The following is a 27,792-nucleotide window of genomic DNA, read 5'->3' on the forward strand; positions in this document are numbered from 1 at the left end:
CGATCATGTACATAGAGGCATAAAATCCTATGCCTTTATTATGATACTGTCCAGTGGTTAGTTTATGTCAGGACATGTACTGTTGTATGAACAGTGGTTGAAAAGACCAGTTTTCTTGATGGGGGTTGGAGTGTTTTTGCTTACAATTCCTGAACTCAACTCTTGAAGAGTAAAGTCCATTCATACTACTGAGTCATAATCTCATGAAATGAGCAGTATTGTTACATCTTCACTTAGCATACAAGGAATTATTTACAGCTGGATGCTCACATCACATCATCTCAGTGCCGAATAAATGATTGACACACAACAAAAGGTTTCATTGTATATCTCTCCATTGAGTCTGTTACTTTATAAACATCTCTCACATTTATTAGACAGGACACTAAACATACATATTAATTAACATCAAGACTTATACACTTTGACATAAATAAGAGGGAAGTTCAAGAAATAAAGTGCAAGTATTTAAATGCAAGCAAAAGTCACAATTGATAAAACATGGCAGATCACAACTATATACATTATCATGATCAATTCTGTACAATGGAGGCAAAACCAGAGAGCACCTGGTCTGGACAATCCACTATGTGCATCGGTAGTCAAAATGAATCTGTATTGGTTATATTGTTCGCTCCTTGTGTATCAGACACAATAAACTATGATTTGGGCTCTGCTACATTCACACTGAGTGCAAGTTCCCCCCACCCTAAAGAGGAAATATTAAGAAAAAACATAACAGAATAACACGTAACAAAATCCTAGCAGAACTGATAGAATGAGGCAAATGTCTACAGTATCCCAATATCAAAGCAAAAAATACCATACATCATTGTATCAGTGTAATGCCAGGGACTGAGTGCTATTCCAGTCACTACTGATTTTAAACTAAAGGGTGAGTCAAAAGTTCCAGGATATCCTTTCATTTCAGAAACAAAAGGTGAGATGACATATCTTAATACTCCAGAAAGTAAGAGTATGGGGCCAAGTCTTAAGGCTACATCCATAACATGACTGCCATCTTAAAAGATCATAAGGAAGGATTTTTCAATGGGAAGGTGGTCTGTAGCATATAAAAAACAACCAAAATATTCTCCAAAATCATTTGCCTCAGTATCTCTTGAGGTTCAAAGTTAATAATTCCATAGATTTTCATGCAGGTTAATAATGATCGCACAGTGCTCAGCATCATGGACAACACATAAAATAACTGTGTATGACAGGGAATGTTCCCGGTTGTTGTTTAATAACTTTTAGACCACAATAAATATTGGGACACATTTACTAAGGCCCTTGCGCCAGTTTTCCATCGGACTTTGACCATTCTTCTAGGTGCAAACTGCTTGCACAGGTATTTAAAAATGTGACACAAATTAGGGGGTGTTCTGGAGCACAGTCGGACTGTGTGCCAGATTTAAGATGCAAAGTCCAACAGAATTTTGTTGCATGCCCTATATTAAAGGTGCACCAAAAAAAGTTGGTGCAGGGCAGAGAGAGCCAAATAAATGAAGAGCAGGTGCTGGATATCCTGAATCTGGTGCACCCTGCACACTACAAAGGCAAACTGCATTTAGTGCATTTTGCACTGTTCTTAGTAAATTAAATGTGCCCCATTGTGGTAGTTGATTTTTGAGACAATTGTTCTTTTCTATCTGCTATATGACCACCTTCATATTACAAAAACTTGCCCTTGATCCAACATGGTGTCATGTTCTGTACATAGTCTAAAAGATAGGACCCCTCATAAATTAGTTGCTAGGGTACTCAGATATGTAATTTTCCCTTTTTATTTCTAAAATAACAGGATGTCCTGCAACTTACCCTGTAGACTGTACTATATTCTCAATGTCACAGATATTTTCTTTAAAGGATCTACAACCAGGTTGAAGGATTGTAAACCAAGCAAACTGACATACTGGCGTGTGCCCTCTTCTTCTTTTAGCTTCTTATTCCCTTTTTTTTACAAAAGGATTTTGAAATTATGCAAATGAGTCTGAAGTGCTCCGGGCTCCATAGGTTTTAATGGAGCCTGGAGCTCCTTAGGCTCATTTGCATAATTTTTAAAGCCTTTTATTCTTACATACACAGGCATAAGAAGCTTAAAGAAAAGCAGATCCTGGCAGAGGGGGCACACACCAGTATGTCAGTGTGCTTGGTTTACAATCCTTCATCCTGGTGGTAGCTGTCCTTTAACTAGTACAAGTATTAACTGCAGCTTGTGATTATAAATAAAATACAATGCTGCCCTTTATGTATAAGAATATAATTAGTACAGAACCAGCCCCTTTGTGCAATAATCTAACTACTTTATTACCGGCCCCTTTCTTTATTATAATGCTGCTTCAATGTAAAAGGATATAGATGCTATGGTACTGCTCATTGTCGTAGAATATGATTACTATAATACTGTCTGCTATGTACAATATAACTTATATAATACTACCTGTATGTACAAGAATATAACTACTATAATACTGTCCCCTATGTACAAGAATATAAATACTACTATGCTACCTCTCTATGTGCAAGATTATAACGGCTGTAATACTGTTCCCATGTACAGAAATATGTCTATAATACTGCCTCCTATGTACAAAAATATAACTATAATACTACTCTTGCAAGAGTATACATTAACTATGCTAACTGTGTTAATGCCATGTATGTAAAGAGAATAATTACTATATTTAGGCCAAGTATGTACACTAATATTACTAATGCTGCCCCTATTGACAAAAATATAACTGAAATTATTCTCCCTCCTATTTACTGCCTCTGTAGTAAACTTTTTTTTGACTGGAATTGCACTCAAAGCCTGTTTTTCAAATTACCATTTGGCACATTAATGTTATCAAGTTAATATTTCTTATCAGAGGTAATATACCTTATCACTGTGCTTTCTTCTGCACTCACTTCATCTCTTACTCTCTCCCTTCCTAATTAAAAGAGTGTCAGATAGCATAGAGTCTCTATGGAGAAGAGAGGTATGCACATATGTTTTCCAAGGTGTTAAATGGAAAACAATGCTCCTTTTGGCATTGTTTTCCATTTAACACACTGGATAACATATTTGCATACTACCCAGAATTCCCTAGTGGAGCATCTATGGCTTTAAGTCTCCACACGCTTATAGGGTGGCCTTAATTGGCAAACTCCCCTAAGGGAGAACTTTAACCTTCTGACCCCAAAGAAGGGAGAGGGAGATGAGCAGCTAGGCCTTCACCTTCCACCTCAGGGAGAAGCTATGGCACACTTATACGCCAGATGCTTAGGGGGAGAAAGTTGGATTTCTCCACAAATCTGGATACATTTACAATTTGATGTAAGCCTGATATATTGTCAGATCATTGATTTAGGGCAGTAGTGGTGAACCCATTGGCAAAGGTGCAAGGAGTGGCACCCAGGCCATCGCCACAGCACAGAGTTTACCAGGCAGGACTCAAAAAATTGTCTTGCATTCCCAGGCAACTGTAGAGATGTTGCTCTGTGCTATTTTAAAACAGTACAGCTATAGCGAGAAGGTGCAGCATTGCTTCTGCTTGACTCCATAATTCTTTTTGTACAGAGAGACAGTGCAGAGAATCACAGTGATAGTACAAATTTGCCCTCCTCCTTTCAACTGTGTCCTCAGGAGGTTGATACAACTGAAAGTTGTGGAAAAATAGGGAGCAGTAGGTAACTGCTTAAATTGTTGTGTTGCGATAAATAAGGGGGTTTTGGTTGTAGTTTGGACAATCAGTCTCTCAAAGGTTTGTCATCTCTGATGTAAGGGCTGCATGCTGATTATAGCAAGAGGAAGGGAAGCATACCATAATGCTGTGGTCTCCAACTAGTTGTTCTTGCTTCTGCATAGTTACATAACCCAGAATACATACAGCTATTGGGGCCTGCTGGAGAGTTGTAAGTTAGAGGTCATTGCCATAAGTAGTGAGATATGCATCAACTCTCTATATAGAATATTCAAAACAATACACTACAATATCTGCTTGGGTTTATCCCTTCCTCCTATACAACCCTGTAAGTTCTTCTCCTCTCCTCCCGCTTACTTGCTTGCTGTTTGCGGTACCGAAATTAATTTTTCTGCTAGTATTTGCAGAGCGAATTCGGATGGGTGCAGATCAGTGGCTCCAGTCTTACTCCGTCAGCTGTTATTTACAGAGTCCTGACATTCATAGTAATGGATGATTTGGTAAGGCAGATCCCTATCACCATCTGTCCCTGTGTTACTGACAGAACAGTTTTGCCTGTGGGTTTTCTTTAGCTAAGAGACACAAAGTCCTTTTTGGTTTATTTCACATCATTGACTGCAACATGAAAGCATCATCACTGATTTACTAAAAGTCATCCTATTTGTGGGTCATTATGGCACATTCCAAACAGTATTTGTTTACCAAATTTCACCATACGACTGTGAAACAATGGAAGGATTCCTGGGAAGGTGACATCCAATATAACCTCTCATCCAGCCCTTTTGATGTTTGTCTACAGGCTGTATACCTACAGCTACACATGTGCCCAGTAAAAGAAGCTGGAAAAAACCCTGTTCCCATATGCCCTATTATTGTACAGGAGTATCAGTTGTGTAGAGGTGGGAATTCAGACCCTCTCTAAAAGCCAATAACAATAAAAAACATAACACTCTGTCTCAGGCCTAACCAATCCATGTCATGGTATAACTAGGGAGAGAAGTTCAAGTTGCCATGGAAGCTGAGAGGGCCACAAGGTCCTAATAGAAATAAAAAAGAATATAATAAATAAAATTTCCCAGTTGGGGGGCCTTATTACTAAGACCTTCATCTCTGGTTCATATATTACATGGATGTGATACTACATTTTTCAAAATTTTTCTTATGTCAACTGCCTTGAATGGTTCTAGAGTTGGCATATTACCAGTAAGAGACTGGTTTTTGGAGCATTATATTTATTTTCGCCTAAACTCTATGTAAACAACAATAAATAATGAGAACTGAGAATCCAACATCTTCATAAACACCAACATACTTAAGATGAAAATTATTCCAAGTAAAATAAACACTGTAATATGTCTTATATATGTATTCATGCGTCTATAGAGGGTTTTAAGACAACATGGGTTCTGCTGTTTACAGCTTTGTGCAAAGGGTTCAATATATATTTTGTCAGAGAGAAATGAGTTCGACTTCTGATGATGGATGATTTCTTGAAATTAAGAAAGAGTCTTTACGAAGAGCGCATAAGGTCAACTTGTGGAAGTTCTGCATGACCTCTTTCTGGCATCTTTAGTATGGAGTCTCCCTGGTGATCTGAGTGGAGAATGTGTGGTTGGTGCTAGAAATACTGTTGGATTTCCTGGTAAAACCTGGGTGCTTTTTCTTTCTTCGCCATAGTGGACATAAAAAACTGAGGGTCGAAACAAATATCTGTCGAAAGTTTGCAGATACCAAGTTGTAGAGTATTGGGTTGACAGTGGAGCTCACATAGAAGAGGACATTGGTCAACATGTAGAAGTAGTGGTAGAAGTCATGAAGCTCACTGTAAATAACAAAAGCAATGTTATTACATATAACACCACCAGTAAATTATGTATCTGGTTACCCCAAAAAGGCCACACCAAAAGAGTTCAACACAAAGAGGGAAGAAGAGCCTTGGCCTTCATTTGTCTGCACAAAAATCTTGAGCCATCTACTTCTTTGCCCACTATCCTTCAACCTCCCTACCTAAGTCAGTCCTATTTATTAATTGAGAAGGAAGAGCCTTTAACAAACATTTTGGTTGTGAATGGGATAAAGGGAGTAGGTTGAATGTGTATGGCAACCTTAAACCAGCCTTATATTTAATAAAATAGTCAGTGAATAAGGCCTTCTTTGAAGACCACATGCACACATGTGCAACATGTGCCAATGACCCATGGTCCATGTGTTATCAATGTATGAGGTCCTCTGATGTGCTGATGACATTAGAAAAAAACTGCCTGCTGAAAACACCAATGGGAATAGGACCTGCACTGTAATTTGTAGCTTAAAGGGAACCTGTCACCAGGAGACCCATTTTTAGCACTCCCCCAGCCCCCACAGAGCATAGTACATAGACTTCCAAAGAGTTTTTGTATAAAAAATAGGTTTTACAGAAAAAAAGATATGTTATATTGTACCTTTCATTAGCATCTGCTGTGTGAATAGGCACTCGTCCACTGGGAGTGGCTGGAAAGGAGCAGTTCCCCCCTCCACCCTTGGGAAACAGCTTCTCCATTTGTCCTTTTCAAATATATGAAAACAGCCATCACTTGGCTTAGTGACGCCCCCTGCTCCTCTACAGCCAATAGTGGGGAAACTGCTCCTTTCCAGCCAGTCCCAGTGGATGAGTGCATATTCACACAGCAGATGCTAATGAAAGGTACAATATAACATATCTTTTTTCTGTAAAACCTATTTTTTATACAAAATACACTTTGTGTATGTACCATGCTCTGTGGGGACTGGGGGAGTGCTAAAAATGGGTCTCCTGGTGACAGGTTCCTTTTAAGCATTGGGCTGACTTGTGGAAAACATGCCTGTGTGTATGAACCCCTTGAAATGCATGGGGGCCTGAAACAGTGGCTAGCATATGGTAAAAAATGTTTGTGTGCGTGTAGCCTAAGGGCCATTTCACACTGCTTAGTTTATGGGGCCAGGGCCGGCACCAGTACCAGGAATACCCGGGAAAGTGCCGGTGCCCAGAGCTGCTAGGGGGAGCCACAGGGCCGAATCTCAGTGCCCACAGCCTTGTAGCATCTGGTAAGGTAGGGCTCTATATAATGTATCCAAGTGGTGCTGTATATAATAGAACAATGATGGGGCTGTAAATAGTTAAATTATGAGGAGGCTGTATATGAAATAATAGTTTATAATTTTTTAATGCTGCCACATGAGTTCACTGCAAAGGGGCCCACTGAGGCTCTGTTGCCCAGGGGCCTACTGATACCTGGGGCCAGCCCTGCATGGGGAGCACACAACAAAAAAGCACATTTGTGTGCATGAGGCCTAACAAGCATAACACAGAACAAATTTTACACAACCTGGTTGTGTGGAAGGATCAACAAAGGGAAGCAGTGTCCTTTACAGGAGCACATGACTTCTATGGGACTTCCAGATTAGCATAAAGTGCAGCTGAACTTGTGATTCCCCATTCTGCCAATTGTGGGGGTCTATCTATATTAATGATTAATTATAAATCATAACCCCTATAACCCCTATATAATAAAAGCATTGAAAGATTTATTACATATGCCTAAACTTAACCTTTTGCTATTACAATGTACAAATCTGAGTGTTTGTTATTTTGTTGTGGCTAATACTTTGTACATATTTAAGAGGGGTCTGGATGCCTTTCTTGAGAGCAAACGTATCATGCCATCTTCTAGCAATGAATGGTTAAAAAAGGAAGAAAAATCTTCTATGTATGAATATAAAGAAAGTAAAATGTTTAAGTGGATATTTGGCAAGCATTCAGCTGGTTTCTATGTGTATGATGATAACCTTCAGTGTCATTGCTCATTCTTCATTACTATATACTCATTATGCTTTTTTTGCAGTTTTAAACTTTTTTTTGGTAGTGGCTGATGTTTATGTGTTTGGTCAAGTCACAGTTTGCAACTTTTTATTTTGCCACAGTGTGGGTAGGTTTTACAGAAGAAAAGAGCAATCTCAGGGATTTTTCCTCTCTGGGTATGCTGGGAGTTGTAGTTTTGTGGCAACTGAGAAGCCACAAATTGGACATTACTGGTACATTTTAAACATTCCCTAACATTGAGAGACTCAGTGGACTGTTAACAAGGCCAGAAAGTACATAGATTCTTCAATAATTCAGTGGGCAGCTGGTACACTGGAGAGGGAGTTGAATTCTGAGCATATTTAATTGGAAACTTGTAGAGAAAGGTAAATTTCCAAGAGAAAAAAAGAATATTCGGAAATGATGGGACAGTCTATCATCTACTCTTACTCATTAGAGGTTGTATGTGACTTCTGAGTTTTGAGCATTACCATTTTCAAAGCTCTTTTACAGGTCTGAATTATGGGGAGGGCACAAGGGGCAAACTCCCTGACTGCTTCTATTCATTTCCCAATCATGACATGCTAGTTGTTTTAATAGGTCAGCTTGGAGATTGCTGGCGCATGCCGCTTCTGTTGAAGTCATGAGAACTGTGACAACATCAACTTGATCCTGACACTGCAGCAAACATAATCATGAATTGGCATAGATGATGTGGTGCGGTTTCTAGTTGTTGTCACAGTATATATATATATACAGGCAGTCCCCGGGTTACGTACAAGATAGGGTCCGGAGGTTTGTTCTTAAGTTGAATTTGTATGTAAGTCGAAACTGTATATTTTATAATTGTAGATCCAATTAAAAAAAAATTTGGCCCCAGTGACAATTGGAGTTTAAACTTTTTTTTGCTTTAATGGGACCAAGGATTATCAATAAAGATTCATTACAGATAAATAGGTAGAAGGAGCAGCACTGTGGATAACCGGATTAAATCCAATGTGGCTGCAGGCTTCAAGGAACTGACTCAGGATCCCATATGCATACAAACTCCAAGGAAGGAAGCAGCACTCCAAGATAAATAGTGAATATTTATTCCACCAGTGGTAAGTGCTATGTTTCGGCTGACTCTGTGCAGCCATTCTCAAGCAATGACTGCATAGAGTCAGCCAAAATGTAGCACTTACCACTGGTGGAATAAATATTCACTATTTATCTTGGAGTGCTGCTTCCTTCCTTGGAGTTTGTAAAGCTTCATTACAGACATCTCACATCTGATTGTTGCAATCTGGGACTATAGTAAAGCATTCAGAAAGCTTCACCAGAGGTCAGAGGGGTCTGTCTGTAACTATGGGTTGTCTGTAAGTCGAGTGTCCTTAAGTAGGGGACCGCCTGTACTAATAACTTATATTTGGTAAATTGTTAAAGGTATACTTACTCTGTCCAATGTTCATCTGGTACATAGCAGAACATGAGACGCCTCACATGATATGGAAGCCAGCAGACAACAAATGCAATAACTACCACACCTGGGGAACAAAGAAAGGGAAAGAATGAAGCTTTCTAGATACATTCTGACCTAAAAATTATTGCCACGCTTGGAACTATGTAGCCTAAAACCACTTTTCAGTTGTTAAACAAGCTGTTATTTTTGTGGAACTTCTGGAGAACCACAAAGGCATCATCCTTAAACTATGCTATCCTCCCCTTGTTTTAGCATGTTTCCCCATCATCTTGAAACTAGAGCAAACAGTAGCTAGTGTAGAATAGAGATTTAGCAAATAGTATCGCAGACAAGTTATTTCATTACTACTATATACTACAAAGCTGACAAAAAACTATACTCAGCATTCAACGGAATTAAAGCGTAACTAAACTTTCCACAAAATTGTATCAATCACATGTACAGATAATATCAGTAAACACTGTAATATACTTAAATATGTTTCTGTGTCCTTCATTTTCCCCTGCCTTTTTTCTTATTTATAGAGTTTGTGTAAATTATCATTTTGTCTTCCTATACCACTGACATCTTAGAGATAAAGGAACCGGATAAAGCGTCTAATGACTTAACTCTTTACAAACAGTCCTACGATAGTCTAATCCCCTCGTAGATGTAACTTATCAAAGGAAATGATCTCTAGGTTTGGAAAGAGTTCATCTCAATACACTGTCATATCAGCTCTTTCAATAGCCAAATAAAACTTCTATTCATTCTTATCATAATACAAGTTAAAAAGAAAATCTGGTCAATTACTGCTCTATATGGATTATGTAAATACTTATGGTCTGGTTCAGATCTTTAATAAATACATAAAAATGATCCAATGTCATAGTTTATTTTATCTTTTAGTGCTCACAAACACATCCTCACCACATGTTTTAATGTTGCTTAGCATGACTTGATGTTCTTGGGTCCTGGGGCTTCAGATATAGATACACCCACCAGATGTGGGTGAAATCTATACGAAGGCACGATGGGGCACATTTATTTAGAACAGCGGTCTGTACTACGTGGAGTTTGCCTGTGTGTAGTGCAGAGGGTGCCAGATTCAGGATTTCTGGTGCATGTTCTTCATGAGTCTGGAATCCCCTGCACTGCTTCGACAGAGTGCACCACTTTTTTTTGGTGCACCTTTAACTTCGACTTTGCATGTTAAATCTGCCGCCAGGTCCAACTGAGCACCGTAACGCCCCCTTCAGTGCAGAAATTTGTGTCGCATGAAGAATAGTGCAGCCGTGACACAAAACGGTCGCGTGCAACACATATGTGGCGCAAACCCTTCTTAAATACACGTGCAAGCAGTATGCACTAGAAAGAACTTGCAAATGTTTGCTTAGTAAATGTGCCCCTATAGCTCCCAATTTAAACTTTTGTCTGCAGTTCCATCAACTGTAGCTTCCTCATAGAATTGATGGGCTGAATGGGTTGATGGGTTAATTCACAGTCTATTGAAGCCTATAGGGATTTTTGCAGGGTTATAAAAAGTTCTTTTTAACGAGTTATGGGATCGAAACTAGCGGTCAATCATTGTTCGGACCACCTCCTTACTTAACTATTTATAGCATTAAAAGAGCAAAGATATAATTTAATAAATGAGCATTTCATAATCTTCTACAAAACTACAAAACTGCCTAAATGGGAGCAGCTACAACCATCTATGTAAGTCCTGCATTTTCTGTCTTAGAGAACAACATGAGTCCAACTGAACTGATTAGAGATGATACAATGCAGTGGAAATGTGGTTTATATATAAATCTGCACAGATCCTCCTGCTCTATGGTATGCTGACTTTGTTTCCACAATGACAAGTTCTCGTTATTAGTGAACTGGATGACTGCACTGTAAAAGAAAAACACTTTTATGAAGCCTTCAAGTAATACTGCAAACAAAGAAGCAATTATGTCTATATAAGAGTAAGTGTCAGGGATGCACGTGAGATTATCTCCGGCAAGGCAGTAGTTACCGCTAAATGAAATCATTGCAGTATGGGATTTGCCGTTAGGCTGGATCATGAGAAAATTACATTTTTTTTTTCTCTTGACTATGGGCGGCATACAAAAATTGCCGAGATGAAGAATAAAGAGACGTCTGGGAGAGGTGACTTCTTACATTTTGTCATTTTCGTCTATTATCTGGGTTCCAGCTGAGGACGTCTCTCTATCTATAAGTCACAGAATCATGTCTGGCTAGAGGACTGCAGGGATGGAAGGATGGATCAGTGCCTTGCTGGACATGTTCCGTTGTCCTTCTTTTTCCTCTGCCTTTCTTCCTTATTAAGCAGATTCCTGTATCAGCTTTCTGTCCCGTTCTCCGCTGACATCAGAGAGATTAAGGAACCTGCCTAATGACTTAACTCTTTAGACATAGGCCCTGGATAGTCTTATCACTTCAGAGAGCTGAATCATCAAGGGAAAGGATCACTAGGCATGGAAACACTTATCCTTTAGCCTCCATTTTATATCTCTATTAGGGGACCTCAGATACAGTGTTTAGTACAGGAGAAAGAAGCAGAAAAAGACACATAGAAGCTGTTTTCTGTAATAAATTATGTTACAAAGTTTACTTCTGAGGCGCAGAGGACTACTGATAATAAAAATTATTTTATCTAAAGTGTGTAGAGACACTTGTTTATTCAATTTAATTTACAATACTTGGTCCATTGTAATGGAACTGTGTGCCAGACAGATTCCACGTACTGAGCACAGTGTTGGAGGTCGGGGGACCTTGGAACCTCATAGTGGAATATGATGCAGGGAGTTCCTGCCAGTCAGCATAAAAGCAGTGCCAACAATGTAACAGTTCATCGCTGTTGTACAGGCAGTCCCCGGGTTACATACAAGATAAGAACAAACCTATGTAACCTAAGTTGAATTTGTATGTAAGTCGAAACTGTAAAAAAGCCCTGCCCATTTGTCTAAGGCTCAGCCCAGGTAAATATTCAGGGAATCTACTGTAAGTACGGAGGCTGCTTCCCATTCATTTTAATAGGAAGCAGAGACAGAGCTTTTTCTGGGCCTCTACGGTTGTACTGGATCACATTTTGTTACTGGATTACAGACGGTATCTAAAGTTTGATTAAGGCTACATTCACATGAACGTATGGGGGACGTATATGTGGCCGATGTGGCGCCGTACGGGGGCGGTGAGGTGCCATGCACTGTGTATTCCTATGGAGAGGGGCGTAGTTGAGCACTCATCCCCTGCTCCGATGTATGCCCACCGTCCTATGGTACGGCGGGCATACATTGGGGCACATTTACTTACCCGGCCCATTCGCGATCCAGCGGCGCGTTCTCTGCACAGGATTCGGGTCCGGCTGGGATTTAAGATGGTAGTTCCTCCGCCGTCCACCAGGTGGCGCTGCAGCGCCGAAAATAATCTTAACGCCCCGGAATGCACCATCCCATAGAAGGTGAAGGTGAGCGCTCCCCAAGCGACACATTTTCGGTTTTTAAATGCGGCGGTTTTTCCGAATACGTCGGGTTTTCGTTCGGCCACGCCCCCCCGATTTCTGTCGCGCGCATGCCGGCCCCGATGCGCCACAATCCGATCGCGTGCGCCAAAAACCCGGGGCAATTCATGTACAAGCGGCGCAAATTGGAAATATTCGGGTAACACGTCGGGAAAACGCGAATCGGGCCCTTAGTAAATGACCCCCATTGTGTGCATGTAGCCTTGTTATCAGAGCATCTCTGTAGACAAAGCGAGGCCGGTGGTAATGGGAGAAGCTGCAGCTGAATGTGAGTATTGGAGAAAGTGAGTAAAGGCTCTTTATTATTTTCATGACTCAAGCCGTGTAAAAAACATTTCCCGGACACTGCCTGTAATAGAAATTATATTTTTTACATAAGATTCTAGCTCTGCTCTTCCAGCAAATGCCACACTGGCAGGGCTGCTCTTATCCCCATGAGCTAATTACTTTATGTCTGTAATAATTTATCTATAACCAACTTCGTTCAAAAAAGCTACAAATTGGTTTTGAGAGAGCGACTTGAAAGAATGGAAAGTTAAAATGAGAATTGATTATGCGGACTAAAAGGCTTAAGCTATACACAAAGGATGGAGTATGTAAAGCCGGGAGGTTTTGTTAGGAGGGAACACTCCATTTTAAAGTATTAAGCTGTTTATTAAATGGGGAAGGGATGAATGATTCTCCCAGTGGGGGCTCCCAGCGGCCAATTACCAATTTTATTAGGCAAGAAAAGTATTGAATAATTTCAGCCGTTTCTTATATCTACTATGCACAAACTCAAAAAGGATTGTGTAGTAGAAATAAATGGCTGCCTACTTCCTGAAACAGCACCACATCGGATCAGTGGTTGCAATTGGAATTTCAGCTCAGCTCCACTCAACTGACTGAGGAAGAGCTACCGTACCACATGGAACCTGTGTACAAGGGTATAATGCCAAAGCTAGTGCAGGCACCAGCAACCCGGGCAAGTGTCGAGGCCCACATCTGCTGTGGGTGCCCACTCAGGGCAGTGGGAGGTATGTCCCTGGACTTCAACTCCAGAGGACGCAAAAAGAGTTAAATATCATAACACAGGAGTAGCGGTAAAGAGAAGAGGGAGTGAAGGAACGGGGAGTGGTGGGTAACTGGTGTTTATTACTTTTTATATTACACTGCAGCAAGGAAAAGAGCCACGGAGGGCCACAAAATCAGGGGAATCTGAAGGGCACAATATGAAGGGGGACTCCAATGTGAGGGGAAATGTGGGGCACACTGTGAGGGAGTCACAAAGTGAGGGTGGGTGGTGGGCACACAGTGAAGGTAGATGGGGGTACTGGGGGGTAGTATATTATATGGAAATACAAGAGGTGTGGTAAGGGGTTGGGTTTTAGGGGAAAAATCTTTTTCCAGGGAGAATGCGCCAAATCTACTGGACACCAGAAACTAGTTTCTTAAACTCACTAGACACCAGGAAGTATGGTTCTAAACTGACTGGATAACACAGAGTAGGTTTCTTAACCAACAGGATTCCAGTGACTACAGAAAAACACTAAAATTAGAGACATAAAGGAGCTGCACCAACTTTTAAAGCTATCCGCTATCCACAGGATAAGGGATTAACTGTCTGATTGGTGGCGGTCAGACTGTAGGAAACCCCAACGATTATGATAACGATAGTCCCATTCTCACTAATGGGTGGAGCTGCAAGAAGCATTCACTGGCTTTGACAGTGCTGGAGATAGTTGAGTGCTGTGCTCAGCAATTTCCAACCCACCTATACCATTGAATAGAATGGCAGGACGCATGTCTGACCTGACACACCATCAATTAATGAAAATAGGACCCGATTCTCCGGATTGCTGGGGGTCCCATTCTTGTGATTGGAGGGGTCTCCAGCAGTCGAACCCTTGAGGTATATGCATATCTTGGACCTATTTTCTGGGTATTCCACAATAATTCAGCTGGTTTGGAGCTTTATGCAAAACATGCAAATCACAATGAGCAGGTTAGCTCAGTCATTTACAAAGCAGATGGTGTTTTACTTGCATCTGTTTTAGTATTGGATTTCATTGTTCCAGGTGGTGCTGAGAGAGCAAACTACATAATCACAGTTGTTGCAGCAACAAAGATGCCTCTGCAATAACAAGCGATAGAAAGTGATCTCTCCCCTGGGAAAGACTCAACTAGCGGCTGCTTATGAAACCTAGAAATACTAAATGCTTGTGATGCCTAATGCAGCCTCTACTAAGCCTTAGTAAATGACCTTCTTGACTAGTAAGGATAGGACATGGATTTTTCACAGTTTTATATGCCAAATACTGTCCTTTTAAAATCAATGAGAGGACAAAATAATTTTTTTCTGCAAAAATAAGTAACAATTTGCATCAAGTTTTGCTAGAAAACTGCCTCTAACAATATACTTTATACCACGGAAGGCAAACATATTTTTACCATATTGGCCTTCTGGTTGCCTTAAAAGGGCTGTAGTACTGTATATATGTATCTTCTCCTTATGAGTTAGGCAAGCTGTTTGGTGGTTACATTTATACAGAATTAACACTGGAAATAGCCCTTGGGGAGTAACCAGAAAGCTCAGGTCGCAGTGCCTGCTCCCTAGCAGCCAAGTCAATGTTCCTGCTCCTCAGTAGCCTCATCATTGCGTCTGCTCCCCAGTAACCATGTCACAGCGCCTGCTCCCCAGTGACCATGTCACAGCGCTTGCTCCCCAATGACCATGCCACAGCACCTGCTCCCCAGTGACCATGTGACAGCCCCTGCTCCTCAGTAACCATGTCACAGTGCCTGCTCCCCAGTGACTATGTCACAGCGCCTGCTCCCCAGTGACCATGTCACAGCGCTTGCTCCCCAATGACCATGCCACAGCACCTGCTCCCCAGTGACCATGTCACAGTGCCTGCTCCCAGTGACCATGTCACAGCGCCTGCTCCCCAGTGACCATGTCACAGCGCCTGCTCCCCAAGGACTATGCCACAGCACTTGCTCCCCAGTGACCATGTCACAGCGCCTGCTCCCCAGTAACCATGTCAAAGCGCCTGCTCCCCAGTGACCATGTCACAGCACCTGCTCCCAGTGACCATGTGACAGCCCCTGCTCCTCAGTAACCATGTCACAGTGCCTGCTCCCCAGTGACCATGTCACAGCGCCTGCTCCCCAGTGACCATGTCACAGCGCCTGCTCCCCAGTGACCATGTCACAGCGCCTGCTCCCCAATGACCATGCCACAGCACCTGCTCCCCAGTGACCATGTCACAGCGCCTGCTCCCCAGTAACCATGTCACAGCGCCTGTTCCCCAATGACCATGCCACAGCACCTGCTCCCCCGTGACCATGTCACAGCGCCTGCTCCCAGTGATCATGTGACAGCGCTTGCTCCCCAATGATCATGCTACAGCACATGCTCCCCAGTGACCATGTCACAGCGCCTGCTCCTAGTGATCATGTCACAGCGCCTGCTCCCCAGTGACCATGTGACAGCCCCTGCTCCTCAGTAACCATGTGACAGTGCCTGTTCCCCAGTGACCATGTCACAGCGCCTGCTCCCCAGTGACCATGTCACAGCGCCTGCTCCCCAGTGACCATGTCACAGCGCCTGCTCCCCAATGACCATGCCACAGCACCTGCTCCCCAGTGACCATGTCACAGCGCCTGCTCCCCAGTAACCATGTCACAGCGCCTGTTCCCCAATGACCATGCCACAGCACCTGCTCCCCCGTGACCATGTCACAGCGCCTGCTCCCAGTGATCATGTGACAGCGCTTGCTCCCCAATGATCATGCTACAGCACATGCTCCCCAGTGACCATGTCACAGCGCCTGCTCCTAGTGACCATGTCACAGCGCCTGCTCCCCAGTGACCATGTGACAGCCCCTGCTCCTCAGTAACCATGTGACAGTGCCTGTTCCCCAGTGACCATGTCACAGCGCCTGCTCCCCAGTGACCATGTCACAGCGCCTGCTCCCCAGTGACCATGTCACAGCGCCTGCTCCCCAGTGACCATGTCACAGCGCCTGCTCCCCAGTGACCATGTCACAGCGTCTGCTCCCCAGTGACCATGTCACAGCGCCTGCTCCCCAGTGACCATGTCACAGCGCCTGCTCCCCAATGACCATGTCACAGCACCTGCTCCCCAGTGACCATGTCACAGCGCCTGCTCCCCAGTAACCATGTCAAAGCGCCTGCTCCCCAGTGACCATGTCACAGCACCTGCTCCCAGTGACCATGTGACAGCCCCTGCTCCTCAGCAACCATGTCACAGTGCCTGTTCCCCAGTGACCATGTCACAGCGCCTGCTCCCCAGTGACCATGTCACAGCGCCTGCTCCCCAGTGACCATGTCACAGCGCCTGCTCCCCAGTGACCATGCCACAGTACCTGCTCCCCAGTGACCATGTCACAGCCCCTGCTCCTCAGTAACCATGTCACAGTGCCTGTTCCCCAGTGACCATGTCACAGCACCTGCTCCCAATGACCATGTCACAGCGCCTGCTCCCCAGTGACCATGTCACAGCGCCTGCTCCGCAGTGACCATGTCACAGCGTCTGCTCCCCAGTAACCATGTCACAGCGCCTGTTCCCCAATGACCATGCCACAGCACCTGCTCCCCAGTGACCATGTCACAGCGCCTGCTCCCAGTGATCATGTCACAGCGCTTGCTCCCCAATGATCATGCTACAGCACCTGCTCCTAGTGACCATGTCACAGCGCCTGCTCCCCAGTAACCATGTCACAGCGCCTGTTCCCCAATGACCATGCCACAGCACCTGCTCCCCAGTGACCATGTCACAGCGCCTGCTCCCAGTGATCATGTCACAGCGCTTGCTCCCCAATGATCATGCTACAGCACCTGCTCCTAGTGACCATGTCACAGCGCCTGCTCCCCAGTGACCATGTGACAGCCCCTGCTCCTCAGTAACCATGTCACAGTGCCTGTTCCCCAGTGACCATGTCATAGCGCCTGCTCCCCAGTGACCATGTCACAGTGCCTGCTCCCCAGTGACCATGTCACAGCGCCTGCTCCCCAAGGACCATGCCACAGCACCTGCTCCCCAGTGAACATGTCACAGCGCCTGCTCCCCAGTAACCATGTCAAAGCGCCTGCTCCCCAGTGACCATGTCACAGCACCTGCTCCCCAGTGACCATGTTACAGCGCCTGCTCCCCAGTAACCATGTCAAAGCGCCTGCTCCCCAGTGACCATGTCACAGCACCTGCTCCCAGTGACCATGTGACAGCCCCTGCTCCTCAGCAACCATGTCACAGTGCCTGTTCCCCAGTGACCATGTCACAGCGCCTGCTCCCCAGTGACCATGTCACAGCGCCTGCTCCCCAGTGACCATGTCACAGCGCCTGCTCCCCAATGACCATGCCACAGTACCTGCTCCCCAGTGACCATGTCACAGCCCCTGCTCCTCAGTAACCATGTCACAGCGCCTGCTCCCCAGTGACCATGTCACAGCGCCTGCTCCCCAGTGACCATGTCACAGCGCCTGCTCCCCAGTGACCATGTCACAGCGCCTGCTCCCCAGTGACCATGTCACAGCGCCTGCTCCCCAGTGACCATGTCACAGCGCCTGCTCCCCAGTAACCATGTCACAGCGCCTGTTCCCCAATGACCATGCCACAGCACCTGCTCCCCAGTGACCATGTCACAGCGCCTGCTCCCAGTGATCATGTCACAGTGCTTGCTCCCCAATGATCATGCTACAGCACCTGCTCCTAGTGACCATGTCACAGCGCCTGCTCCCCAGTAACCATGTCACAGCGCCTGTTCCCCAATGACCATGCCACAGCACCTGCTCCCCAGTGACCATGTCACAGCGCCTGCTCCCAGTGATCATGTCACAGCGCTTGCTCCCCAATGATCATGCTACAGCACCTGCTCCTAGTGACCATGTCACAGCGCCTGCTCCCCAGTGACCATGTGACAGCCCCTGCTCCTCAGTAACCATGTCACAGTGCCTGTTCCCCAGTGACCATGTCATAGCGCCTGCTCCCCAGTGACCATGTCACAGTGCCTGCTCCCCAGTGACCATGTCACAGCGCCTGCTCCCCAAGGACCATGCCACAGCACCTGCTCCCCAGTGAACATGTCACAGCGCCTGCTCCCCAGTAACCATGTCAAAGCACCTGCTCCCAGTTACCATGTGACAGCACCTGCTCCCAGTAACCATGTCACAGTGCCTGCTCCTCAGTAACCATGTCACAGTGCCTGCTCCCCAGTGACCATGTCACAGCGCCTGCTCCCCAGTGACCATGTCACAGCGCCTGCTCCCCAGTGACCATGTCACAGCGCCTGCTCCCCAGTAACCATGTCCCAGCGCCTGTTCCCCAATGACCATGCCACAGCACCTGCTCCCCAGTGACCATGTCACAGCGCCTGCTCCCAGTGATCATGTCACAGCGCTTGCTCCCCAATGATCATGCTACAGCACATGCTCCCCAGTGACCATGTCACAGCGCTTGCTCCCCAATGATCATGCTACAGCACATGCTCCCCAGTGACCATGTCACAGCGCCTGCTCCTAGTGACCATGTCACAGTGCCTGCTCCCCATTGACCATGTCAACCAAATATCCAGATTTTAGATTCTCATTCACAGTTCTGTCCAGTAACCATCGGTCTTATCCTTCTTCTGACCAATGGTTTCCTGCAGAAGCTCCCGCTGTGATGGTGCAGCACTGATGTGTTGGAGCAAGCTGGATTTGACACTCAGGCCTTCAGTTTTACACCTCTTCTTTATATGATACATTTACTATCAGTTATTCATACAAAGCAGCACAAGAACAGGAAATTTTGCTGTATGATCATATTCTTACACCAATAACTCTTCATGCTTCAGTGTATGGAGCTGGGTAAGGTGGCATTTTCTGTGGGACAAGCTGACATTTACATTAAAAGAGTGCTGATTCAAACATTTGGATAATTTTCACTGCATGGAATAATCATTTGGCACAAAAGTCTTCACCTTTCATTAATTCCTTATTTTTTTCTGTTTACATCTCTCTCACCACTGGAAGGCAAGGGTGGGGCTCAGGCAGAGGGGTACAGGAGGTATGTGGGTCCATTCTTTGAACATTTATCTCCACTAAATACTATTCTTTTAATGGATTGGTGCCTATGATCTTTATTTCAACTGGTTGTGCAATGGATCCATTAAAAAGTAGGGTCAGAATTGTTTTAATGGCTCACTCATACTCATGCCAGACTGATACAAATCAGTTTGTGAGCAGGTAGCCTAATAAAGTAGACAGACCACCACTAAATACACCACTAAACATCAGGCACAATGAGAAATTTGTCTCTCTATTAGATTCTCTGGTTTAAGTTTTCTCCAATATTAGTAGGAATTTGTTTACATGTGACAACCTTTGGGGGGTATTATTTTTGAGCACCTATCCTTAGGAAAGGATATCAATATCTATATCAGGGTCTGCCCCGTGGCACCTCCAACCGTCAGCTGTTTAAAAGACATTTACCACCAGGATGAAGGATTGTAAACGAAGAACACTGACATACTTGTGTGTGCCCCCCTCTAGCACACCTTTTTATGCCCTTGTTTTTAAGAAATAATAGTTTTAAAATGTATAATTTTTAAACATTATTGTTCATAAAAAGAAGGTCCTAAGAAGCTAAAAGAAGAGCAGATCCTGCCAGAGGAGGCACACACCAGCATGTAACTTTGGACCTGGATAAATTTGCTGGCACTGTCTCAAGCTATGGGGTTTGTTTGCGACAGTCATAGGAATAGTCACAAAAAAACATCAAAAGTCGTAACTTAGACCAGGGTGGGGACTGGTGTAAATTTGTGGCAAACTTGTGCTAAATGGAACTAGTCTATATCAAATAATGAATTTGGTGAGAGCAGGGATACATTAACCCCAGTATTTCTAGAAACTGATCTAGTGGTTGAATAGAGTTTTGCAATAGTTGCCCACAAATCTCAGGTATCTAATCAGCCTATGGGTAGCAATTGGCAGGATAACATTAGGATTGGATAGCACAACATGAAGTAGCCTTACAGCTATATGGGCCACATAATAGGAGACAGATTTGGTATTTCTGGGGTTCAAGAAAAGTTATGTCTGGTGCCCAGTGACTGGGCAAGAAGTGTTTTTCTCTGTGCTTTGCCATTGTTTTAACTGTATTAGGATCCTTATGGCATCTATATGCCCTTCCCAATCTTCAGGGGTGCCAGTTGCTTAAGTTGCTTGATGGGAATGAGATCATTGTAGATCAGAGTTGTGCATTGTATGGCCCACTGGCCACATCCGGCTCTCTAACCATCTCTCACCGATCCATGTGGGATTGTTGAAAAATTTGAGCTGCCCTCCCCATCATAATATATAATGCATAAAGTGAGGCAATCAGGTCCTCCATATTTTCATTGAATCATTTGTAATTTACTCTTTTTTTCTCTTTACTATTTTTTTCTGTAGGGATAAGTTATGTATATTAGACAGGCCCTCTATAACTACTTAAATTTCGGATGTGGAATATTAATTGCCCCCCCCCCCTCTTTCAATGTAGAAAGACGTTTGCATATAAAGAATGAATAGATGAGAGTTATGTTGCAATGGTCCTGCCAGCCATCGGTAGAGGAGGAGGGCTATAGAGGGGTGGAGCTTCCCTGCCTGAAATAAGTCTCTCCCGGTTCTTCCATTTCACTGCTTTTCTATAGAATCAAGATTCTAGGAAAACGGAATACCAACCATCAATGAAGTGGTGCTCATATAGGTTGCCACACATATTCGGGTCAAAATAGAATATACTGTGTTATAGTTTTTTTTACAGGAATCCATTTCATGCCTTATTAATATGTTCTTGCGTTACAACTTTTCTTTTTGTAGACACCAGTGTGAAGTGCACCCAAGAAATTCCTGACTTGTCATTCTAAGCAGCAAGTGAAGATCTACATTATATCTACTTTTTGCAAATAAAAGTATAATGTCTTTAAGCAAGCTCTAAAATCCTCCTTTCTTTTGGCGATACTTCAGATTGATGTCTGTGCTCTATTCATCTGACTCACAATGTGACCTGATCTTCATCATAGTCATAATTACAGATAACATCCGCTCTGATTACACATAACACAAAACTGCATATTTTATACTCATACTCCCTTCCCTGCCTGGAATTAAATATACAGAGCTGAAAATTTTTGTGCCACTGGGTACCAGGACGATGTTCCTTTACTGATGAATGAGGACATGAGCTGTGATTTCCCATTGCCATATATACAGATCTGTGCCAGGGGATGCAGTATTATGACGCTGCATTTAATATTCCTATATCTTACCAATCTTATGAGGTTATAACAGTCCTTTTACAGTGGTGTGAAAAAATATCTGCCCCTTTCCTGATTTCTTAATCTTTTGGATGTTTGTCACACTTAAATGTTTCAGATCACCAAACAAACATAACACAAGTAACACAAATACAGTTTACAATTTAAGGAAATCTACCATCAAAATCAGGCATGATAAACCAGGGACTTCTAAAATTATGCTAATGATTCTGAAAGGCTTTTGATGGCTGATTTCAATTAGAGCGGCCTAGTCAAAGTCTGCACCTTAATTTTATTGAAATGCTGTGGCATGATCTTACAAAAGCAGCTCATGCTCAGAAACCCTCCGATGTAGGTGAATTAAAAAAATTTAGAGTGCTGTAAAAGACTTGTCTGCAAACACTTTACTGCACTTGTTGGTGCTAAGGGTGGCTCAATCAAATATTAGGTTTAGGGGGAACTATAGGAGGTGCCTGACTTAAGACCCCTCCTTACAAACGGACCTCTAATTGTTACTTATTTACTGTACTTTAGCCCCTGGCAACAATGATCAATTGTAACAGTTATTAACCCCTTGGCACACGTGCGGCACCGTACCGCTCCTTACCCGGAAAAAGATAGGACCTGTCCTATATTTCTCCGTAGTACGGCGCCGTGCGCCATTAATTCCTATGGAGAGGGGCGAGGGTGAGCTGCGCTCACCTCCTCTCCCCGTACACTGCCGTTGGCCGCTACGGTACCGTACGGGCGGGCAACGGCAGTGTGAATATAGCCTAAATATCCTGGTACACATGCATACCTGGTTCAGCTGATCATACAGAGTACAGGCAGTCCCTGGGTTACGTACAAGATAGGTTCCATAGATTTGTTCTTAAGTTGAATTTGTATGCAAGTCTAAACTGTATATTTTATAATTGTAGTTCCAGACAAAAAGCTGATACTGCAGTCTGGGACCAAAGTAAAGCTTCCAGAGAGCTTCATCAGGGGTCACAGTGGGCAGAGGGGTCCATCTTTAACTAGGGGTCGTCTGTAAGCTGTAAGTGTCCTTAAGTAGGAGACCGCCTATATATAATTTTACTGGAGAAAGTAGAAAGAATAAAAGCATTGGGCATTTAAAGTCTACATGAAGGATTTCTGAAAAATAGTGACATATTGGCCCAGATTTACTATTGTGTCTGTGCCATTTTTTTTTGTCTAAGTTTTAATGAAAAAGTGTCTTTGGAGCTTGCAAATATATTTATTATGTGTTTGGGCCACAATTGTGGTTGCATTGTATTGTGTATTGTGGTTGCATTTTGTCTGACACTTTAGAAAACTGTGCACCTGTGTAGCATGGAGTAGATTGAAAGTGCACCAACAAATAAGAGGTGCTTCTGCATGAACACTTTCCCAAAGCAGGGCCTTTTGCGCCATATAATTAAACAGCATGCGCCATAATTTGATAACATGGCTCAAAGTGCACATTTGTGAGGCAAACTGCACCAATGTTTGGGCCCAAACACTTCCTATCCTCAAACCATCACAACTGTGTGATTTATCAAGACTACATATAGGCAGCAAGTTTGCCTCTACATGACTTATTATTGTTATTATGGTGTGAGGATAGGGAGTGTTTGTTCTTTTTAATTTTTAAGTGTTTTTAACTTACTATATGTAATGTAATAATAATACATTACATGCATACTTGTGCATGGTATACAGTATATACAAGGAATAGAGTTCTGTGAATTGTGACCGACTTGCGGCTGGGTACTTTAAGTACGTTTTGGTATAGAGCAGAGTTATCGTCCAATTCGGACGTGTGTACCCAGTTGCCACTAAAATGTAACTTTTAATGATATTTATTTAAAACATAGAAGGTAGCACAATGAAGGAAAGATAGGGTACGATTCCAATAAACTAAGATTAAAATTACAGTCGATTAAGTTGGAAGAGCCTTTTTCTTTTTTATCTTTAGACTAGATCGGGGGATAGGTCATCTGAGTGTTATTACAGTGTAATGATGATATACTCCGGATTAGTTTCAGTATTTCACTGTGATCTATTTAGTGAGCGATACTTCAGTAGGTATATGTTCCCACTTTTTTATTTATTTGGAAGCCTTCAGGGGGTATTTGTGGGGGTGTATAGGTCCTCCCTACCCCAGGGCGAGTATCGCCCCTCTAATGACCTTAGGCTCCGAGGATTTGTGCGGTCCTCCTTCCCTAGATCCTTTTGCTAAGTTCCGGTATATACTTCGTAGATTCTACATTTGGGTAGGTAAATTATACACTGTATTCAGTAGTTTATGCTTCGCTGGCATCCCTCTTTTGCTCTACAACTTTCGTGCTGATCTAAAATCCTAACAATATAGCCCCCCCGACATGTTTCGCTGCACAAAGCAGCGTCCTCAGGGGTGCCGGGGCTACAATGCGGCACACCGCGTGAATCACTGTTTTTTATAACTTCTCATTATGACGTAATAAGAGGGGGCCCGTTCCTCATACCCAATCGGTGGGCTCTATTCCAAAGGCTAAAGGTGGCCAGGGGTTGTAATAGCCATTTACTGCGCATGTCAGTTTTTCTTAGTGTTAATCACTTTTAACTTAGTGCGCGTGCGCGTGGGCTCCATGACTGGGGTCCTTCGCATGTCTGTTTGTCTTAGTCCGCATTTCCACTGCGCATGCGCATCAACTTAGAGCTCCGTGCGCTCAGTTCCCTCTCCCCGCGCGTGCGTGTGGACTTAGGGTTTCGTGAGCTCAATTCTCTACGCGCATGTCTGCGGACTTAGGTGATATTTCACTCTATCTCCCATGTTTCTTATTTCCCACAAAGGTTGAAGGTGGGCCCAGGTAAGTATGCAATTTCTACTGGTTAGGGATTATCTGTTGGTCATAAGGAACATGGGAATGTTGAGATGGGCATGCAGTTTCTGCTGGCTAGCGATTGTCCATTGGTATTAGGGAATGTAAAGATATAGAGATATTAGATAGTGACATATCTGTAATTAGTTTACGGTTCTAATCTCTTTAGGGGGCCTCCTTTTATAGGTCTATATTTACAGTGGTGTATCTCATTTTACATGTTTAATATTTTGAGTGGTGTGCCTCTTAAATTGGAATGTACTTAGTCCTAAAAATTCATGTTTATTATGATTTATTCAGAGAAGATTCCTTTACAAAAGAGATTCATTCACAAGAAAGCTGCATAGGTGAATCCCTCATTTAGGCCTTTCGGACTCAGAGTTCCCAGCCTATAAATCCATTTTGCTTCTAGCTGGAGGAGGTCTCGGTCAAGGTCGCCCCCTCTTATGCCTGTTCTGAGGTGGTCAATACCCCAAAATCGAAGTTGCTCGAGGTCCCCATTGTGTGTGGACTTCATGTGTTTAGAGAGGGTTGTATCTTTCTTTGTTCTTACTGTGCTGAGGTGGGAGGAGACTCTTTTTCTTAGCTCCTGTATTGTTTTCCCTATGTACATCTTTGGACATCTACATTGTGCCACATATATCACCCCTGTTGTTTTACAATTAATAAAATGTCTAATCTGGTAGGTTCGGGTGTTACCTGGATTGGAAAATTCTTTTTTCCGAGACATATATTTGCAGAGGGAATATATGGTTGTTCGGGGTGGTAGCCATGTCCGTGGGGACGGGCCTTTCTCCGCAAAGTGGCTATGTACCAGAAGATCTTTCAGGTTCTTCCCTCTTCGATACGTTATCGATGGGTGTTTTGTTAGGGCGGGTTGGATGTCTTTATCGGCCATCAGAAGCGGCCAGTATTTTTGGAAGATATCTATTACTTCCTGTGAGTAGCCGTCGAAGGTGCCTATACATCTTAATGGTCCCTGCTGTTCTTGCTTTTTTTCGTTTTTTAGTAGGGTTTCCCGGGCTGTTCCTCTCGCTTTTTGATAGGCTCTGTGCAGAGCCTTCTTGGGGTACCCTCTAGCTAGAAAGCGTGTGTACAATTCTCCACACTCCTTTTCGAATTCTACATCTGTTGAACAATTCCTCCTCGCCCGGAGGTACTGTCCCACCGGGATACCTCTTCTGAGGGGAGTTGGGTGCCAGCTTTTCCAGCTCAGCAGGTTATTGGTTGAGGTCTCTTTTCTATATATTGAGGTCTGTAGGGAGCCCTGTTCGTCTATTCTGATGTTAAGGTCTAGAAAGCAGATATGGTCCTGGTGTATTTCTGAGGTAAAGTGCATTCCTATTAGGTTAGTGTTCAGGCAATCGACGAAGTTCTTAAAAGTGTCCCTATCCCCCTCCCATAGGATCAGGACATCGTCGATATACCTTCCCCAAAGTGCTATGTGCTTAGTGAACTGTGATAGTTCTTCTGAGAAGACAATTGTAGACTCCCACCACCCTAAGAAAATATTCGCGTACGTTGGTGCACAGATGGTCCCCATGGCGGTGCCCTTCACCTGATGGTAAAAGGCACCGCCAAAGAGGAAATAATTGTGTGTAAGGAGGAACCTTAGTAAGGATATCAAGAAAGCATTGTGTTTTTTGTATTGTACCGCCTTAGTGTTCAGGAAGTAAGTGACTGCTTCTAGACCTAATGTGTGTTGAATGTTACTATAGAGGGCCTCAACGTCCAGACTCGCCAGGTAGGTCTTCTTTGTCACTGTTATTCCCTGTAGTTTAGTTATGATGTCTTTTGTATCCTTAAGATACGATGGTAGGGAGGTCACAAACGGGCGCAGCAATTTATCAATATATTCGCTTATCCCCTGGGTGAGACTGTTTACCCCTGAGACAATCGGCCTTCCAGGTATGGGTTTAATCTGTTTGTGCACTTTCGGCAGTGCGTAAAACGTTGGTATTGTGGGTTTTTTTATATAAAGGTATTTAAACTCATCCTTCGAAATCATGTTTTCCTCAAGGGCCCTTGTTAGTAAGTCTGAGAGTTCTTGCACATATATATTTGTGGGATCTTGTTCCAATAATTTGTAGGTGTCCCTATCTGCTAACAGTCGTTTAACCATGTCCACATAATCGCTTTTGACCATCAGTACCGTGTTCCCCCCCTTATCTGAGGGTTTGAACACGACCTCTTCTAGGGAGGTTAATTCATCTAGAGCTTTACGTTCCTCATTGTTCAAATTTGAGGCTATTTTCTTTTTGTCTGGTCTAATCTTTTCCAGGTCATTTGTCACCATGTTGACAAAGGCCTCGATAAGTGGGTACTGGGAAAAGAGCGGTGTGTTCTTGCTTTTTGGTTTCAAATCCGTTAATGGTGGAGCTATGTCCGTGGGTGCTCTCAAATTTTCTTCTGCTAGTTCTGATAGAAGTTGTACTACTCTTTCGTCATTAGTGTTTATCTCTTGTTGTTGTAGGAGCTTATGATGTTTGTAGAGGGCTATTTTTCGGGCAAATAGATTCAGGTCTTTTATCCAACAGAATCTGTCAAAGCTAGGTACAGGGGTAAATGATAAACCCTTCCGAAGTACCCTCAATTGTGCTTTATTGAGTTTTAGCCCCGAAAGATTAATCACCAGTTTATCCGCCTGATTTTGCGCAAAAACATCTGTGTCTATTTCCCATTGTATCCCCATTTTTCTCTGTCCCTTACGGACATATTTGGGGTTGTCCCTAAAAAAGAGACCGCAGGAGGAAATGGTTGTTGGGAATTTCTGTTTGCTCCTGCTTGTATTGGGGTGGTAGTACTTATCAGATATGGAGTGATCGTATTGTAAGTCCCTGGTCCCCCAGTGAGGTTCACATGTGACGTCACTGGGGCAGTAGTAGGGACGTTCGTTTGTGCTATTAGCCCAGATGATTGTGAGGAGACAGTTGAGGAAGGTATAGTATTTGTTTGTTCTATGTTTGGCCATTGTCTTTGCTCTCTTTGTGGCTGCTCAATTTCAGCCCTTTTTTGGAGTTCACTGGGGGATTGTCTCTCTCCCAGATGTGCTGGCTTCTTAAAGTGCTGTTGATACGCTAGTTTTTTATTCTTGTTCTTACGTTTAGTTCCACTTCTACCTCCTACTGTCGTTCTTTCCTCAGAGGCTGAGGTTTCGGATTCCGAGATATCAGAATAGTAGTTCTGACG

General features: G+C 43.5%; 1 protein-coding gene across 1 annotated transcript in view; it reads right to left on the minus strand.

Moving 5' to 3' along the window:
• Positions 1-335: 335 nt before the first annotated feature.
• The window catches only part of NTSR1 (neurotensin receptor 1), a 151,321-nt gene continuing 123,864 nt past the window's right edge, over positions 336-27,792 (minus strand). The window contains exons 3-4 of the mRNA XM_072110950.1: positions 8,942-9,032; positions 336-5,511 (exon numbers count right to left, since the gene is read on the minus strand). Of these exons, the coding sequence (XP_071967051.1) occupies positions 5,259-5,511; positions 8,942-9,032 (344 nt within the window). The 3' untranslated portion in view covers positions 336-5,258. The remainder of the gene's footprint in view (positions 5,512-8,941; positions 9,033-27,792) is intronic.

This window comes from Engystomops pustulosus, chromosome 6, assembly GCF_040894005.1.
Source record: "Engystomops pustulosus chromosome 6, aEngPut4.maternal, whole genome shotgun sequence".
NCBI lineage: Eukaryota > Metazoa > Chordata > Amphibia > Anura > Leptodactylidae > Engystomops > Engystomops pustulosus.